The 19,674-nt window shown below is 38.9% G+C and overlaps 1 protein-coding gene across 2 annotated transcripts in view; it reads left to right on the forward strand.

Moving 5' to 3' along the window:
* The first annotated feature begins 1,221 nt into the window (after positions 1-1,221).
* LOC128738211 (dmX-like protein 2) overlaps positions 1,222-19,674 on the forward strand; it is a 58,605-nt gene continuing 40,152 nt past the window's right edge. For both annotated transcript variants that reach the window (XM_053833176.1, XM_053833177.1), the window contains exons 1-4: positions 1,222-1,449; positions 18,984-19,201; positions 19,263-19,408; positions 19,472-19,672. In XM_053833176.1, coding sequence (XP_053689151.1) covers positions 1,363-1,449; positions 18,984-19,201; positions 19,263-19,408; positions 19,472-19,672 — 652 coding nt within the window. In that variant the 5' untranslated portion in view covers positions 1,222-1,362. The remainder of the gene's footprint in view (positions 1,450-18,983; positions 19,202-19,262; positions 19,409-19,471; positions 19,673-19,674) is intronic.

Raw genomic sequence — 19,674 nt, forward strand, 5'->3', positions numbered from 1 at the left:
TTTTAGAAATTAGCGAAAACGCTAACCGCTAACCAAAATGTTAGCTGAGCTAATTAGCTGTTAGCGGATTAGCGGAATTGTGCCCACCTCTGATTACGGCGGATAAATCCAAGCATGGCAAAAGCCTTAGAAGTTGTCGCATTTATGTGCTCGTTAAAACATAGTTTGTAGTTCATTATCACACCAAAGTCTTTGATCGACGTAACTCGATCCATGCTGAAACTGTTTACTCTGTAATCGTATTTTAGCGGCGTCCGTGCTTTAGTAAAACTTACCTATAATTACCTTGCACTTCGTTGCGTTCATCTCCATTCCATTGACGGCACACCAACTGACTACGATGATTCCAAAACGTCCAATTCTTCTTGCATAAGGCTACAGTCACACCGTTTCTCAGGCGGAATGTATATGGCGCCAATGAATATACTGTTTATTGTAGTGGATATTTTGACCCACACTGCTTCAAGAGAGTCAGAAACATTCTCGGTGATTAACACTCCACCTCCTCGTTTGTCCACGCTGTTTTTCGAATTTCGGTCGGTATCGGTACGACAGACAGTGAAAGCACAGACAAACAGACGAGACACTCGCGTTAATTCCATCGTCCAATCGAAAACCACTTATTTTTCGCTTCGAGTTTTCACTATGAAACCATACAAATGTAAAAGCCCTTCAGCATAAAACCCTGCAAATGCAAGCTACTCCGCAACATGCATAACAGAGGGTGCTATAGTGTGCAAGCAAAATGTGTTGGACGATGGTTTTTACAGGATTTTCTTCTATGTGTCCTGTCAGTTCGTCAGTGGTCACTCTAATATTAATTATCGATCTTTTCGCGTGCATAATGGCGGCTAGTGGGTACAACTTTCGGAAAACGTTAGCATTTACTTTATTCACGTCAAGTTTATATTTCCATCCTTAATTGTTGTTTGTAAAACTTTCAAGCATACGTGAGCGGAGTTCCCAAAGCAAATAAACATTGTCAAAAACTGTACTCGCTCTAGCCGCCAGCAGGCACGCCAAAAGGTGGATTAGTTTCTGTCGAATTTGTAGGGCTTTAAAAACTTTCGAAATTCATGCACATTTTTAGTTTTCGAGCAGTTGCTGTAAAATCTGACACTTCAGTCAGGCACAGACCTATTGATCCCTAAATGATCTGGCAACTCTGGCTCCAATGTCAATTAATACTTTGACAGCTTTTATAAAAAGTGAAAAAGATTAGTAAAATTATTGAGTTCATCGTTTATCAGGGTGAAAATTTAGTTGAATTGTGCTAATTTGTGCGTAAAAATGCGAAATCATCTTGAAATAGTGGAGTAATATGATAAACTGCACAGAACGTGTATAATCAACATTTAAAAAATGAATTGCCATCAGATACTTAGTGGAGCCTGCAATGCTGGGGATCGTTGTTTTGCAGTTGGTTCCGTCGAAGGGGTTCCATTCACTGTATGTTTGTTAACTATTGTTCCTTTATCCTAGTTTAATTAGACACACCTGAGCAGGTAGTTTTCAAATTTTCTTCCATTCATTATAATATCAATTTTGCTACTTGAAACAAGCGCTTCACGATTAGCAATATAATAAAACTTTGTGTACTTAAATGAAAAAAAAAGTTTAGTGAACGCCTACGTACCTTTATTTTTTGAGTTGCACATACTTCACATAAATTATGGAATTTATTTATCCATTTCAATACGCAAATATATAATTGCGATGTTTTCAGATCTTATCAATAGTCTGAAAGAGTCACTTGACTGATTTTAACTGGTTTAGTACATTTATGCAAACCAATACACTGACATAAGTTGCAGTCTTGTACTTATACAAAAAAAAGTCCAATGGTATCCTTATGATTTTCCAATAAAATGTTAAATAAAAACTGAATTCAAGTAGGTATATCTTTTTTGTGTGATATTAACGTCATTCCGTATATAAAAGGCATATTTTAAAAAGATCTATGCTTATTCAAGACCATAAATGTACCAAAAGTTGAAAATGCTTTGTAATCATCTAAAATAATTTAACATGCAACAATGAAAAGGAATATAAATAAATGCCTATAAATGATATATTTGGAAGGAGATAAAGCATAAGATGAAAAACGTGAAAAAAAATATCTTGTTTTTGAAAAAGTCTATGTCAAATCTTAATTAAAAACGTGATAGAAACATTTGAAATGTTTGTTTAACGGTAATTGATTTTTCAGTTATCTCATTTCAAATTAGATTTATTTCTACAGATATAAATATCAGTTTAGAACAAAAATAACCAATTTTCTTCACTCTCTTTCAAATGCAAATGTTTAATATTTCTTTTAAAAAGTGGTTTCGAATCCAGTTTATCATAACAAATGTGGTGAAATAACAGTACAGTTTTTAGTATTATATTTTACTGTTCTAATGTTCGATCAATAATGATTTACTTTTTTTCTATGCACCGCCCAGCTAGCTTCGAAGTACGATGCTGGTCTAACAAGCCAGTCGTCGTATGTTCGCATATCGACTGAGCGGTGCTTGCTAGATAGAGTCAATACGATCGTTCCACTACCCCTTAATTGTCCTGCACTGTAATAACTGGCTGCGAAGTCTGTCGATAAAGAAGGGTCAAGTCTTAGAAAAAAGTTTAGGCCCAAGGCTTTTATTTTTATCTATGGAGGAAGTTCGATGAAATTCAACAACTGTTTTGAGAAATATTTAAAAAATTTAGCGTGCCTGCACTATAATTAAAACTGTGCCTAATTCTAGACAGATGCAGATTTTTCTTAAATATTGATAAAACTCTAGCTGATTAAACCATTTTAATCATCAGACGTAATAAATAATCGGATTTAAATAGTTTAAACTTTGTCAGTATTCAAGAAAAATCTGATTTAATTAGGATCGATCGGATCTGACTTCAGTTAGGATACCAAGACTGATCATTTTCTTTCACAATCATCGCTTGGATGATTTTGTAGTCGTCTATATTGCCTTTGACGACGTTGCGCTCTCGTCTTATTTTTCTGATTTGTGGTGCTGTCATTCACGATTGCTGCATATTTATTGGTCACGAAGCTCTTTACATTGGATATTTGGCTGCGTATTCTTGGATCAATATATCTTTCGCCAATAGGTAAGTAATTAATTAGTGAAGTCCGTCTCAATAAAGTTTGTGTTTTGCCGCTAAACTGGCCTCCACATATTGTATCCTTGGGTTGTCGTCTACCGGTACCACCAGTCCTTGACGCTTGCTACTCCCCACTCCAACTACCTCGTCTTGGCTCTTTTAGCATTGAGCCCCGTTGGTATCTTGCGCAGGGATGGTAAAAAATCGCCTATAGGGATCAAGGCATGAATATCGCTGTATTGTTCCTTGGTACGGTCCATCCTGGAATACAGCTCGTCCGTCTGGAATCCTAGCTACAACAATAGTGCTGAGAGAATTGAATCAGTTCAACGTCGTTTCTTCGATTCGCTCTGCGAAAGCTGCCCGTTTCGTCTTCCCAGCTACGAAAGTCGCTGTCGACTGATCGACTTAGATCCTCTTCGTGTACGTAGAGCTGCGTCCAGAGTTTTGTTTATTGCTGATTGCCTGCAGGGTAGAATAGACTGTCCCGCACTTCTGGAGCAGATCAACTTGAACGTGCAACCACGAGCTCTACGTAACCATGCAATGCTGAGATTACCACTTCGTCGTACTAACTACAGCATGAACGGTGCCATCGATGGTTTGCAGCGTGCATTTAATCAAGTTTCGTCTTTATTCGATTTCCATCTTCCTCGACGGATATTATGCAGAATATTTACCTACTTTTTGGCGACGAGGGAAAAATTTGACAAAATGTAGAAGGGAAAATCAATCTTCACTGCTTGGTGTTTCAAAATCGGAATGACAATATTTATTCCGTATTAGTTACAGGGAGTCAAGGATACCTAATGCTATACAGTTTACTACGATCCTACAATCTCTCCCCCTTTGCATGAACGAGATGGCTTACCTTTTTTTGCAGTGTAATGTCAAAATAACCAAGAGCTTTTCGGACTTATAAATCATTCTGGTATAACGGAATCTTACGCAGAGGTTATTTTTTTTTCTGCTCAACCTCATTATGGAAGTCAATATCCATAACTCTTAGCATCTTGCTTATAGTTTTGCTAAACCTCATTATAGAACCCAATATCCATAACTCTTGGTATCTTGCGTATATTGCTTATGATTCCATCGATCGAGAAAGGGCTTACCGAAGCAAGAGTATCGACTGAAGTTGACCTCTTCAACTTTAGTAATCGCAACCGCTCTTCTACGACCATGGCTCATGAGATTTGTTGCAAAATCTCACTTTTCTTTAAGTCATGCATTCCGCATTCCGGGTTCTGGTAATTCAAATTCAATTATCACACTGGCCTAGAGCAATAATGATATTTGTGACCAGAAATCAACCCTAAGAACACCAGGTACCCAATGGAAACAACCTTGCGTTCCGTTATACCAATTATGCCGAATTAACATTATACTCACCATTTGTCAAGCCATTGTATTATACTTTTTCAAATTTTTCCCTCGTCGCCAAAATGTAGAAGGGAAAATCAATCTTCACTGCTTGGTGTTTCAAAATCGGAATGACAATATTATTTATTCCGTATTAGTTACAGGGAGTCAAGGATATCTAATGCTATAAGTTTACTACGATCCTACACAGGTTATAAAAAAGACTGTAAAAGATAACCTAGCGAGGGGTTTGAGCCCTTTTGTGTAGATTTCTTCGGATATATTGATAGTGAGCTTAAGGTGGGCATCTTGCCCCGTGCTACCCTACAGACGATTGGTTGTGTGCAGCTTATGGATATCAATACAAGCAACGCGAGTAACCTTTTTTCTAGCAGCTAGGTAAGACTGTCTAGAGAACAAAATCTTGTGATTAATGCACTGTTTATCATGTTTGTCATGTATCAAAATCACTGGTCTTGCGCGACACATCGCTCATCGTTGACTTTCGTGGACACCCTGGATGTATATAAAAATATCACTTCTTAATTACTAACCGGCAATCGCACTCCATTTTTTGAGTTCTAAGAAAGCACATCTGCTGCGCTCATTTATTGTACCGGGTGGCGGATCGCGAGCTAGTTTACAACTTGTTTTGACGGGTGAAATTTCCAAAAAAAAGACGTTCAATCAGAGAAAACGTAATTATTGAAACTGCTTTTTCACTAATATTCTGTTTATATCTAGGTATGCCCGTTTTGTTTGTCGTTTTTCCAAATATTTTACTTTTGTTTATACTCGCTTGAAACTATTCCTTTTATTATAACTGGTAACCGCACTTTGCAAAAATAAAGTCTATTGATTTATATTTTTTATTTCTAGCCTCTTTTTCAAGCATCAATTCAAGTGATGCATCAATTAATGTTTTCATAGGCTATTTAGTTGGCGGAATATTTTGGACATTTTCTTATATATTCATTTCCCAGGGATAATTTTAATTTTTCCCCTTGCTTGTTATATTTTTTTTTTTTTGTTATTATTAATTGTTCTTTGTTTTTGTCATTATTATTATGTTTCCGTTCTTTTTTTTAGTGTAATTATCTTGTTTAATGGTTTTAAATTTTCATAGTTTAGTTTAATTTTCGTGGTTTAGCCCTTCGCATTGTATCATAGCGATTTAGCGATTAGAAATTAGATTCGTGATTAGAATTTTTTCTATGATTATTTCGCGCTTCGTTTTCCTTCACTAATCTGCTTACTTATTTTGGTTTTAGTGTGCGCCGCTTCGGGCATCCGTAATTTTTTCCCAAAATATTCCCTTTTTTTTCGACTTTCCCACTTTAGTTATGTAGTGTCTGCAACTGCTCCCCCTCTGTAGGTGCGTCCACCTATTCTGAGCATTCTGGCAATCAGATACCACCGCTCTCACCACCTGTAGGGTGTGTGTGTGTCATTCCGTGATAGGAGTGCATGTAAATCTCTGAAGCAGCAAATTTAATTTATATGGATAGAACTAAGTGTAAACTCGATTATCTGAACAACCTCTGCAGGTAAAATTGAGAGGACATGAACGGCTAAAAATTTTGAAAAAATTATTTCTTTATTTCAGATTTTGATTCTGCAATCTTTTCCGCTTATTTTGATACTAAATTTGTAATGATCCGACCACGGAAAGTGGCTGAAAAACCATCATACATATAAGCATTCCAGTGCGGCGTGGAACAACTTCGGCGGAATAAAACGCCGCTCCTGGAAAACCACGATTTTCAAACTTTATGTACCTTTTTCTCAGAAACTACCCAACATATTGGAACAAACTTTTTTTTTTGTTTTGTTGGTAGTAGCTTGGCAAAGACTTTTATAACTTTTGAGGTTTGTAAACGAAACACAGCCAGAGAAAAAAGAAAAAGAAGACAAAATTTTATTTTTTCAACCATCTTTTCTTCTTCGTTTTTGTTTTTACAAGCTGTGTTTTATTTATGACACTCAAAAGTTATAAAAGTCTTTGCCAAACTACTACCAACAAAACAAAAAAAGTTGCAAAGGCAGGGTCCGATTTTCCGCTTAAATGCGCCACTGGAACTCCTTACTAGTGTTGTTGCCCATAATCACTAGCGATCCCAAATACACGAACTCATCTGTCACTTCTCACTTCTAGCTTGTCGCCGTCAACAGTTACCGTCCGTGGGAGGCACGTGTTTGGTTTTTTGAAACTTTTTCTTTCATGTATTTGAGCTTCGACGCACTTATGTTTACCCCATCTTCCTAGACTCCGTTTTCGTCGGATAACCCCCTCAAGAGCGATGTTGAATAGCATGCAAGAAAGATGCGAAAATGTCCCCGATTTATGTAAATAAATAAATACAGTATATTTATTGAAATACCTCACTCGATCCAATGTAGTTCTGATCAGTTTGGTCAGTTTGCCCGGAAAACCGTGTTCGTGCATTATCTGCCATAGTTGGCCTCGATTGAGTGCATCGTATGGTGCTTTGAAATCAATCAAGATGTGATGCATAGGCACATTGTACTCCCGATATTTCTGCAAGATCTGTCGGATGGTAAACATCTGATCCGTAATTGCGCGGGCTCTCATTAAGCCCGCCTGGGTTTTCCCTACAAAACCCAGTACTCTCGGTGCTAGCCGGCGTAACAGGATCGTAATGAATTTTTTTTTTGGAAGGCACCCCCTAGGCCCCCTCCAGAGAAGTTACCTAGCTACGCCAATGGAAATAGGTCATACAGAATTTAGATGATCCTACAAAGTAGAAGTTAGGCAGGAAAATATTTATTTCAATTAATATTTTTTTGAAACGGTAGTTCTTTTACAATTAATGTAGAAGAAAATAATGGAATTTCAGAGTGCAGGAGAAATAGCAGAAAAGTGAGAGGGAGGAGGATTATTAGTAGCTACGCTTAACAAGTAGTCCTGTCCAAAAGATTTTTACCACCGCCAATAGCAGTCGCACAAACTCCTGACGGGCTACGGGAAGCCAAGTGCAATCTTTCCCCTCTGTTGCATGCGCAAACAGAATTCTAGGCTCTATAGACTTTATTTGTTGTCTTTTTCTGGTTCACTTTTATCGGCACCAGCTCACATATATAAGATGCACAGCCTCACAACTTACACACAGTCGAAATCATAATTTGCTACCGATAAATCCACTCTGATGGAATAAATAGTTTTAGTCGAGATGCATTGTTCCTCATTACACCGAAAAGCCAAGCAGCAGCCAGTGACGAATTAGTTTTCTTATACAGTCCACAACCTTTAGTCAGTTTGGTTTATCTGAGGAGAGTATCCAGGCGCGGACATTTCTTAGTCCTTCGAGCCGGATATATTATCTGGCTTCGAAGACAGTTCGATCGCGCGATCGAAATTACCACCACCGCATCGCTTTGGGATCAGTTTGGTTTGCTGGTACCCAAACCCTCACCTTCCCGCTCAACGGAGCAGCCGATTGGAATCGGCACAGTGATACTGTGTGTTACTTGATGGCTTGATGGATTTGGAACAGTGCGTCCGAATCCTAAGAAAAAGTGAAAAATTGTGTGTGACTTTGAACAAACAAATGATCGATTGTGCAAAAAACTACTTGAAAATTAAAAAGCTTATTGAAAGTGACGTAATATTGAACTCATTCTATCGGTTCACGGGTAAGCCAAAAAAACCCACCCGTTCTCCTGCTACCAAGTGGTTCCTGCGTTTCCACGGGTTTGTCGTGAAAACTCGTCTGCGTTTCATCGGATTTATCGTGAAAATTCGGTTCCGTTTCCTAAGGTATGGCGTGAAACCCTGTAGTTAAAAGTGCATACTGCCACGTGGTTTGGTTGTGAGATTGGTTCGGCAATGCTGGGAAAAATTAATTGTACGGCGAAGAGCTATCGGATTCTGAGTGCAGGAGTGATTAGCATTGTTTTCGGTGGTTAGTAGAACAGATTCAACATTTTCGTTCTCGATCCGTAATTATCATGTCGAAGCTACGGGAACAGTCGAAGGCCCTGACTGTCACCACAAATTCTATTCTTCTTATTGAACAATTTATACTCAGTTTTGATGCACAACGGGATTGTGATAAAATAGAATCGCGTTTCCTACGCCTCGATCAGCTTTTTGATCGCAATATGACCACATCGATCAGTGTTGAGGTGCTAGCAAATGAAGATGCCGAAAATAAACTTGATCTCACTAAACAAAGGGATGAGATGGAGAAGAAGTATTACTCCTTACGTGATTTTTTGCTATCTCGTAAGCAAGCTCAGGCACCGGCCGCAATTGTGCAAATTCCCAGCCCCGCATGTTCATCTGTCGTGCGATTACCTAAAATCGATTTGCCTGTGTTCGATGGTGATATGAACAATTGGATTCCGTTTCGAGATGCGTACGCAATAACGATGAGCTTGCACCAGTCGATAAATTCCATTTGATGGCTGCTTTGAAAGGACCTGTGAAGAAGCTTATGGATGCAACGAGTGACCGAGTGTCACTACTGATAATTATAAGATCGCATGGAATTTACTCATGGCCGGCGCTATCCAATTTGTCGCTCCACGCAAATTCTCAAAATGGCGCCCCCAAAACAAACGAAAAACAGCCGGCGTTGCTGTTGGCATTTTACTACCTACACACTCGCAAACGCACAGTCTCGTAGCGTCTTTCTGCATAACCACTCACGAGGCAAACAACTCGTGAGCAGCCAGCTGCCCATGAGGGCTTCAGATGTTGCATTACTTTTTGCTTTCTTCTTCATCTTACGCTCTCGATTCTACACGCGGGTGGGTGTGCGAGTCCTCACGAGTGATCGGTATCAGTTGCTCAGGCTGCAATGACGTGCGAGAGTGACGACCGAGGCTGTTAGCTAAATACACACTCGCAAAAGTCGTTGTAGTGCATGAATAAACAAGAGCGGGGGTTCGAAAGGAATGCTTATGCCGGCGTGTTCATTAGAACGAGTACGCGTGGGCTTCGCAACACTGGTCCCAGTCATCCACCATTTCTTTTGAGTAATTGTCGGTTTCTTGAAACCCATTATTAGAAAGATAAACCCACTTATTTATTTAATGCTACAGTTTTTTTAATGTAGGCAAAGTGACGCTCCAAGCAGCTGCTTATTTTCCTTAAGGGAAGCGCCGGCCCTGCATTTACGGGAAGGACGGTTTAACAATAAAAGATTGCTGATAAAGAACCATATTGCTGTGCTGTTTGCAATCGAACCAGTTCGGCGGGAATCATCTGATGCGATTTTAACTCTTGTTGATCAAGTTGAGGGTCACGTGAAAATTCTAACGACATTGGGGGAATCTACTGTATCTTGGAACTTGCTTTTAGTGCATATGATATGCAGTCGATTAGTCGAAATTACTTTACGTGAATGGGAACGTTCAACGGGAGCCGTTACTGATACAATTTGAACTTATGCTGATTTGATACGTTTTCTCCATGTGCAATCTAGAACTTTGCTTTCACTAGGCAATAATACGGTAGCTGTATATCCCACAACATAGGAAAGGCCTCATCTCACAGATGAAGTGTTGCTCACACTTCATCTGTGTCACTGGCTAGTAGTATTCGCTGTGCGGCTTGCAACCAGTTACATCGTATATACGATTGTGAAACTTTTAAATGTATGGCACTCGATGAAAAACAAGATATTGTGCGCAAGAAAAGACTTTGTTGGAATTGTCTCTCGTTCAGTCACATTAGTCGCGATTGTTTATCAAAGCCTTGTTGGAAATGTAACGAGAAGCACCACAGTTTGTTGCACCCCACCTCCACCAGTGGTCGATATGCACGATCACAAGTACAATTTGATACCGTGGATTCACCATCCTTCACCATGAACAGTGCACCCGAAAGTACCGTAACACATCTCAAGCCTGCTGTTCATAGTGTCACCTCCATCACCGCCCTCTCGGCATCTCTAGTTACTGACGCTGTGTATTTCACCAACACGCTCTCTACTGCCGTAGTCAAAGTTTACGGACCTAATGGAACGGTCCCACTCGTCCGAACACTGCTTGATTCCCGTTCTGAAGCAAATTTTATCACTGAGAGAATAGTTCAAGTACTTTGAACTTTGAAGTTCAAGGATTGAACCGATCCAGAAAATCATCGATAATTTCCGGAATGGGATGGGTGTTTCTACCGTAGACAGTACCCACTATACGGTTTCCACATTCAGCGCTGTTGACTCGTCGTTTGCAGAGACGCTCACTTTCAGTATTCTACCCAAGATCACGAGCGATTTGCCTGCAAAGCCAGTTGATATCACTCATTGGAACATTTCATATATTTGTAATATTAAAGCTTGTAAATTAGAATTGTAAGCTTGAATTTTCTAAAATATTATATCAGTTAGTTCAATTTGAATAGAATTAGAATTCCATTGGTGGCCGGTATGTTGCGTGCGCAAACAAAATTCTAGGCTCTATAGATTTTATTTGTTATCTTTTTCTGGTTCACTTTTATCGGCACCAGCTCACCTATATAAGAGGCGCCGCCTCACAACTTACACACAGTCGAAATCATAATTTAACAGTCGAACTTTACATCGAATTTAACAGTCGAAATCATAATCATAATTTTATCATAATTTATTTTCTAAAATATCGAGGAGAGTGTCCAGGCGCGGACACCCTCGATATTTTAATTTTAGTTTTTTATTTTATTTGGGCTGAATTCAATCGATGAATACAAATAATCATACCGAAGGTTTTAAGGTTCTTCCGTATAGCCTATACTGTCCCTTATTCAAAAGTTCCCTGAAAGAGAGAGTTTGTGTCACTTGCGGACCCTATTTCGCATTTCAGGTAATGTAGAATGATCGCAAAATCCGTCAGAAAAGTTCTTCCAACCGGATCAGACGAATTTGAGTGGGTGGATGAAAATTCCGTGGATATGCGCGAAACATTAATCGACGACACATCACCGACTACTGAAGCGTACCCAAAAGCAATTCGAAGCCATTTTTGAAATCCGGGGATCGATGACGAAAAAAATTTCGTTTTTTTTTATTTGTAGAAGTTCATTTTTGGTATTGTGTATTGTATTGTAGAATGATAACTTCAAATAAAAACACGAATTAATCCACCTAGTGGTGTGACCTAGCCTTTCTACTTCGACAATAGCTATTTCTTAATTTCTCAGCAACATCTAAAATTAAGTGTGCTATGTTTTCAAATATCAGTTCCTTATTCCCCAAAATCCTTATTTAACAGTGAAATTCACAAGTCCCTACTGCGTGCAATAATTACCTTTTCTTTCTAAGGGTGCGTAAATATTTGTAATCGTCATTTGATTTACTTTATCAACACCTTATTTTATCTATTTATTTAGTTATCATATTTACTTAATGCCATATATAAAATAATGCCAAATTCTGCTGGGAATTCGTCACACGAATTCGTTTTTGGTTCACTGTGAGCAAACGCGACACCCAACGCGCGCAGAGCTTCTTCATGCCCAAAACTAAATGCACGATATCTCCCATGCGTTACAATGACATGCCTACAGCATTAGCTAGCTCTCTCAATTTCACTTTGGGATCATTCAACATCATATCATGGATTTTTTCGACGTTTTCTGGTGTAGTGACCTCTTTTGGGCGCCCAGATCGTTCAGCATCAACTGTGCTCGTACGGCCACAACGAAACTCGGTAAACCACTTATTAATCGTTCCAATCGACGGTGCAGAGTCCGGGTAATACTTATCCCGCTTGGCCTTGGTCTCGAATATCGTTTTCTAGCGTAGATAGTAGTGTTTGATCCAAACTCGAAACTCAGACTTTACCATATTACAAAAACTCGGAAGTTAGTCGATTCTCAGTGCTGTAACTCGTAAATGCGTAAACATAAATGGCTGAAATTTTAACAGGCGTCATTTGAAGGATCAAGCACAGACTAACAGACGTAACACTGAAGCTCCATTCCATCGCCAATAAAAACGACCATTTCAAATTTTCACTTAAGCCAAGACTCAAACAACAGTCGCTGCGCGAGAACGCCGCTCCCCTGCGCTGACGCTGTCGTCAGCTAATATACAAGTAAATTTATAGCGGCCTGCTCTGCGTAGCCCGAAGACTACACCAGGTGATGCTAGTGTTTTTTCCAAGTTTTAGGGATGTCAATGAAACAGTGTTTTGTTAGAAAATTTGTTCAAAGTGTTACGTCTGTTAGTCTGTGGATCAAGCTCGACAAAAATGGTTCACATTAGTGAATACTAATGCCATCTCTTAGAATTTTCAGGTACTTAGCAGACTGCCTAGTATGATCGATATGATTTCCAGTGCTTGTCATTTTCGATGGCATGAGCGGTCTCATATTTATTTATTAAAACATGATACATGACATTAGACTTCTGTCTTTTGAAGTGTTACTAAGAAAACAAATCGCATAAAATAACTAGCAACCTAAGACTGTCGCAGTGGCCTTTTAACCCAATGCCCTTCTGGCATACAAAAAAAAAAAAAACTAGCAACCTTTTCTTCCTATGTTTCATGTGAAATTTCTAAGCTCTAGCATCTATTGATTGGAAGAAGCAAATATTGATGCATAAAATTTATTTCTAGTTAAATTGCGAGTAATAGTAAGTGAAGAAAATAACCCTTTAAGGGTTATGTTTCTCACTTTTCTTGTATTTCAATGCAAATTTCAAAATGCGAATTGTAAACACATACACAAAGACATCCATGCATACATACATACATACATACATACATACATACATACATACATACATACATACATACATACATACATACATACATACATACATACATACTTCACACATACCATATAGCATATCAGTACAAGAGAAATAAGACATCAATCTGATGTGTGTGTGTGAGAGAGAGAGACAGTGTGTGTGTGTGTGTGTGTGCGTGTGTGTGTGTGTGTGTGTGTGCGTGTGTGTGTGTGTGTGCGTGTGTGTGTGTGTGTGTGTGTGTGTGTGTGTGTGTGTGTGTGAGAGAGAGAGAGAGATAATCTCAGTTTTTGTTATTTCATCTGTATTTTCAACAGTGCAAAGTTGTGTTAAATGGCGGAAAAAAAGTTGAAAAAATGGCGAAAAAAACTTTGTCTCCAAAACGCATGAAAAAGTCTACATTTTGCGACGAAACATTACCTGAAATATAAAATGGTATTTATATGAAAAGTCTATCACAAAAGTCGCTAAAAATATGTAAACAACATTGTAATTTGTTTGTTTAAAACTGAGCGCATGAAATATAAAACCTGCGATATTTTGGCCTTGAAACCGTTCCAAATGACGATTTTGAAGTTCCCGTCACGTTCGAGCTATAATATAATGGATTACACAGATTCACTTCGTTTGGTCCAAATTTAGGTATACCCGGGTCATAATGGGTTACACACACACAAGCACACACACACACACGCGCACACACGCACACGCACACACATAAACGAAAATGCTCAGTTTTCGAAACTGAGTCGAATGGTCTATGACATTCGGCCCGCAGGACCTTCTTTCCATTTCCGGTTTTCCGAGTGATTTCTATACCTTTATCTATACCTATAAAGAAGGATTTCTGTCTGTCTGTCTGTCCGTATGTTCCTTATAGAATCGAAAACTACTGAACCAATCGGCATGAAAATATGCATGTAGAGGTTTTTTGGGGCCAGAAAAGGTTTTAGTGATGGTTAGAAACCCCTCCCCCCACTAAGAGGGGGAACTCCCATACAAATGAAACACAAATTTCTGCATAACTCGACAACTAATCAAGCAAATAGAACCAAATTTGGCAAGTGGGTGTTTTCGGTGACAAGAATTTATTCTATGGTAAATTGAGACCCCTCCCTTCTTTATAAGGGGAATTATAACTCCTCTCCTCTTTAAAAGGGGGGGGCTTCCATACAAATTTCCTCATAACTCGAGAATTAATCAAGCAAATGGAACCAAATTTGGCATGTGAAGGTTTTCGAGGGCAAGAATATTTTCTATAGTAAATTAGGACCACTCCCCACTTTAAGAGGGGGGGCTCCTGTACCAAAGAAACACAATTTTCCTCATAACTCGAGAAGTAATTAAACAAATGGAACCAAATTTGGCATGTGGGTGTTTTTGGAGACAAAAATTTTTTCTATGATGAATTGGAACCCCTCCCCGTTTTAGGAGGGGGGGACCCTATACACATGAAATACAAATTTCCTCATAACTGAAGAACTAATCAAGCAAATGGAACAAAATTTGGCATGTGAAAGTTTTCGAGGGCAAGAATATTTTCTATGGTAAATAAGGACCCCTCCCCACTTTAAGAGGGGGGGGGGCTCCTATACAAACGAAATACAAATTTCCTCATAACTTGAGAACTAATCAAGCAAATGGAACAAAATTTGGCACGTGGGTGTTTTTGGAGACAAATTTTTTTTCTATGATGAATTGGGACCCCTCCCCACTTTAGGAAGGGGGGCTCCTATACAAATGAAATGCAAATTTCCTCATAACTCGAGAATTAATCAAGCAAATGGAACCAAATTTGGCATGTGAAAGTTTTCTAGGGCATGAATATTTTCTGTGGTGAATTAGAACCCCTCCCCACTTTAAGAGGGGGGGCTCCTATACAAACGAAATACAAATTTCCTCATAACTCGAGAACTAATCAAGCAAATGGAACCAAATCTGACACGTGGGTGTTTTTGGAGACAAAATTTTTTTCTATGATGAACTGGGACCCCTCCTCACTTTAGGAGGGGGGCTCCTATACAAACGAAATACAAATTTCCTCATAACTGGAGAACTAATCAAGCAAATGGAACCAAATTTATCATGTGGGTGTTTTTGTAGGCAAGAATATTTTCTATGGTATATTTTCTAAGGATTTCCCCACTTTAAGAGGGGGGGGGGGGCTCCTATACAAATGAAAAACAAATTTCCTCATAACTCGAGAACTAATCAATCAAATGGAACCAAATTTGGCATGTGGGAGTTTTAGATGGCAGAAATTTTTTCTGTGGTGAATTACGACCCCTTCCCCTTTTAAGAGGGGAGCTCCCATACAAATGAAATTCAAATTTCCTTATAACTTGAGAACTAATCAAGCAAATGGAACCAAATTTGGCATGTGGGAGATTTTGGAGTCTTGAATTTATTTTACGATAGTTAGAGACCTCTCACCCCTGTGGTAGGGGGATATGGACTCTCATACAAATAAAACAGAAATTTTTGCGAAACTCAAAAACTAATCGAACTCGAGAAATTCGACACTCTTCCATAAAACATTAGTCAATACAAGACCACAAAAACTATCTATAGTAACACTAGATCATTCAGGACGAGACGGTCGCGAGTGTTGCCGGTGACCCACCGTCGGAAGCGCCGCCCACTAGGGGGGCTTGCAAAACTCGAGATTGTGACAAAGATCATCCGAGATTCATGATTTATGTACGACACAGGTTAATTTGTGGCAATACGAAGTTTGTCGGGTCAGCTAGTACTATATATTTATACTAGCTGACCCGACAAACTTCGTATTGCCACAAATTAACCTGTGTCGTACATAAATCATGAATCTCGGATGATCTTTGTCACAATCTCGAGTTTTGCAAGCCCCCCTAGTGGGCGGCGCTTCCGACGGTGGGTCACCGGCAACACTCGCGACCGTCTCGTCCTGAATGATCTAGTGTTACTATAGATAGTTTTTGTGGTCTTGTATTGACTAATGTTTTATGGAAGAGTGTCGAATTTCTCGAGTTCGATTAGTTTTTGAGTTTCGCAAAAATTTCTGTTTTATTTGTATGAGAGTCCATATCCCCCTACCACAGGGGTGAGAGGTCTCTAACTATCGTAAAATAAATTCAAGACTCCAAAATCTCCCACATGCCAAATTTGGTTCCATTTGCTTGATTAGTTCTCAAGTTATAAGGAAATTTGAATTTCATTTGTATGGGAGCTCCCCTCTTAAAAGGGGAAGGGGTCGTAATTCACCACAGAAAAAATTTCTGCCATCTAAAACTCCCACATGCCAAATTTGGTTCCATTTGATTGATTAGTTCTCGAGTTATGAGGAAATTTGTTTTTCATTTGTATAGGAGCCCCCCCCCCCCTCTTAAAGTGGGGAAATCCTTAGAAAATATACCATAGAAAATATTCTTGCCTACAAAAACACCCACATGATAAATTTGGTTCCATTTGCTTGATTAGTTCTCCAGTTATGAGGAAATTTGTATTTCGTTTGTATAGGAGCCCCCCTCCTAAAGTGAGGAGGGGTCCCAGTTCATCATAGAAAAAAAATTTGTCTCCAAAAACACCCACGTGTCAGATTTGGTTCCATTTGCTTGATTAGTTCTCGAGTTATGAGGAAATTTGTATTTCGTTTGTATAGGAGCCCCCCCTCTTAAAGTGGGGAGGGGTTCTAATTCACCACAGAAAATATTCATGCCCTAGAAAACTTTCACATGCCAAATTTGGTTCCATTTGCTTGATTAATTCTCGAGTTATGAGGAAATTTGCATTTCATTTGTATAGGAGCCCCCCTTCCTAAAGTGGGGAGGGGTCCCAATTCACCATAGAAAAAAAATTTGTCTCCAAAAACACCCACGTGCCAAATTTTGTTCCATTTGCTTGATTAGTTCTCAAGTTATGAGGAAATTTGTATTTCGTTTGTATAGGAGCCCCCCCCCCTCTTAAAGTGGGGAGGGGTCCTTATTTACCATAGAAAATATTCTTGCCCTCGAAAACTTTCACATGCCAAATTTTGTTCCATTTGCTTGATTAGTTCTTCAGTTATGAGGAAATTTGTATTTCATGTGTATAGGGTCCCCCCCTCCTAAAACGGGGAGGGGTTCCAATTCATCATAGAAAAAATTTTTGTCTCCAAAAACACCCACATGCCAAATTTGGTTCCATTTGTTTAATTACTTCTCGAGTTATGAGGAAAATTGTGTTTCTTTGGTACAGGAGCCCCCCCTCTTAAAGTGGGGAGTGGTCCTAATTTACTATAGAAAATATTCTTGCCCTCGAAAACCTTCACATGCCAAATTTGGTTCCATTTGCTTGATTAATTCTCGAGTTATGAGGAAATTTGTATGGAAGCCCCCCCCTTTTAAAGAGGAGAGGAGTTATAATTCCCCTTATAAAGAGGGGAGGGGTCTCAATTTACCATAGAATAAATTCTTGTCACCGAAAACACCCACTTGCCAAATTTGGTTCTATTTGCTTGATTAGTTGTCGAGTTATGCAGAAATTTGTGTTTCATTTGTATGGGAGCCCCCCCTCTTAGTGGGGGGAGGGGTTTCTAACCATCACTAAAACCTTTTCTGGCCCCAAAAAACCTCTACATGCATATTTTCATGCCGATTGGTTCAGTAGTTTTCGATTCTATAAGGAACATACGGACAGACAGACAGAAATCCTTCTTTATAGGTATAGATAGTAGAAAGGCAAAAGGTTAGAATGTATTTTTAACTCTTTTGTTGTGAAGAGGGGGGGATTGACGTAATGTGACGTGATGATCCCCTGGTCATAAAGGTGTGACAAAATGTGACATAGGGGGAGGGGGGTTGATTTTGGTCGAAATGTGCGTGACTTAATGGATGTCGCCTTAGGTGATATTAAAACAGCAATAGGACTCCACACGAACCGTAGCTTTTCAAGAGTTGGCGCTTTTTTAGTGGTAGTAAAATCAAAATTTCTCACTTATCTATGTTTACCTACCTGAAAAACAATCACTAATCATATTTTATTTGTGGTTACTCTGTTATACTTGATTTTCATGACTTCTACTTAATTTTGATAAAAAATACATTTTTCCTATACCTCTCCATAGCATCTTACTATTGACTATTGATGACTATTTTGGATTTAGTATTAGTCCCATAAAGTGACTTCAGAGCGGCTTGGCTCTCAGAACCGAATATCTTCTCTATCAGTTCTTTCTGAAGCTCAAACTGAGTAACAAAACAGTTTGAGTAACAGAAATCTAATTTCGAGAAAAACAAAGTCAAAGTTTGCTACTCTGTGTTGTTTAAAGTTATTAACCGTTCGGAATCATTTCATATATCTGGCTTTTTGTAACATTTATGTAATCTGATTAAAGTAAAATGTAGTTTAAGAAGTTCTTGATCGTCTGCCTGCTATCAATAACTCATTTTGCGACTTGATCTGGTCTGACTTAACACCGACTATGTAGCCTGACAACCACTCCTCTCTAGGAGGAAAGTTACTTGAGAAAGTCCTATAGGGAAAAGTTAGGGAATGCTCCCGGTTGTGAAACACGTTTTGTTTTTTGGTCATAGCTTTTGATCGGATTAGCCAATTTTAAATTTTTTTAAAGCATTTGAAAGATAGAATTCTTACGAATCTTTTTACGAAAGACAATATATAGGTATATTTCGCTAGGAGCAAAACCAAACTTGTTCTCTGCTGCTTTCCACAGACTTCCAAACATTCAAAAATTGCATCTAATGGAGAAACAAGTACCTACCTGCTCAAACTTGTCCCAACATTTTTCATTATCTATACAAGTTTATAACGGATTATTTCAAATAATTCAAACAGGCTTATGCTGCGGGATGCAACATCGTTATATTGGCTAGTAATTTCGAACGCGTTCAGATCATACCAGGAGCTGTTCATAATTACATTAGAATTTCCGCACTTGACTGCAGTACTGATACGGGCAAGATAGCTGCAGCATACGAGGATAAAGTATGTATTTTCGAGCCCACACCATTGATCCATAATGACCGATCTTCTACGCATGGACTGGAGTACAAGTATTTTTAACTATAGATTTCCTAATTGTATGGATTCTTTAAGCATTGGTTTATTTTTCAGGTGGGTTCAAACCGGTAGCTTACAGGCTACTTCAAATATCAGTTCATTGTCTTGGAACCTAGAGGGAACACGCTTACTAACTGGCGGAACAGTTCTACAATTGTGGCATGAGCGTCTATCAAACCAAGATGACGATGAACCTGCTAGTACGTTTTAATCTGCATAAATATATAATTAATCCACTTTTCTATCAATGTCTTATTTTTAAGCTGTCAAGTTCGAAATCGGTGGGGATCGTGACCCCAAAACTCCAACAAATGACGAGGATTCTGACGCATCATGGGACTGTGTTTGGAAATGTCACACTGCATCACCTGTCCATCATATGGCATTCAGCCCTGACGGAACGCTTTTTGCTACATCCGGAAAAAGCGATCGCTTGGTGAAGGTGTGGTACGAGAATAAGCACAGT

This window comes from Sabethes cyaneus, chromosome 2, assembly GCF_943734655.1.
Source record: "Sabethes cyaneus chromosome 2, idSabCyanKW18_F2, whole genome shotgun sequence".
In the NCBI taxonomy this organism is placed as follows: Eukaryota; Metazoa; Arthropoda; class Insecta; order Diptera; family Culicidae; genus Sabethes; species Sabethes cyaneus.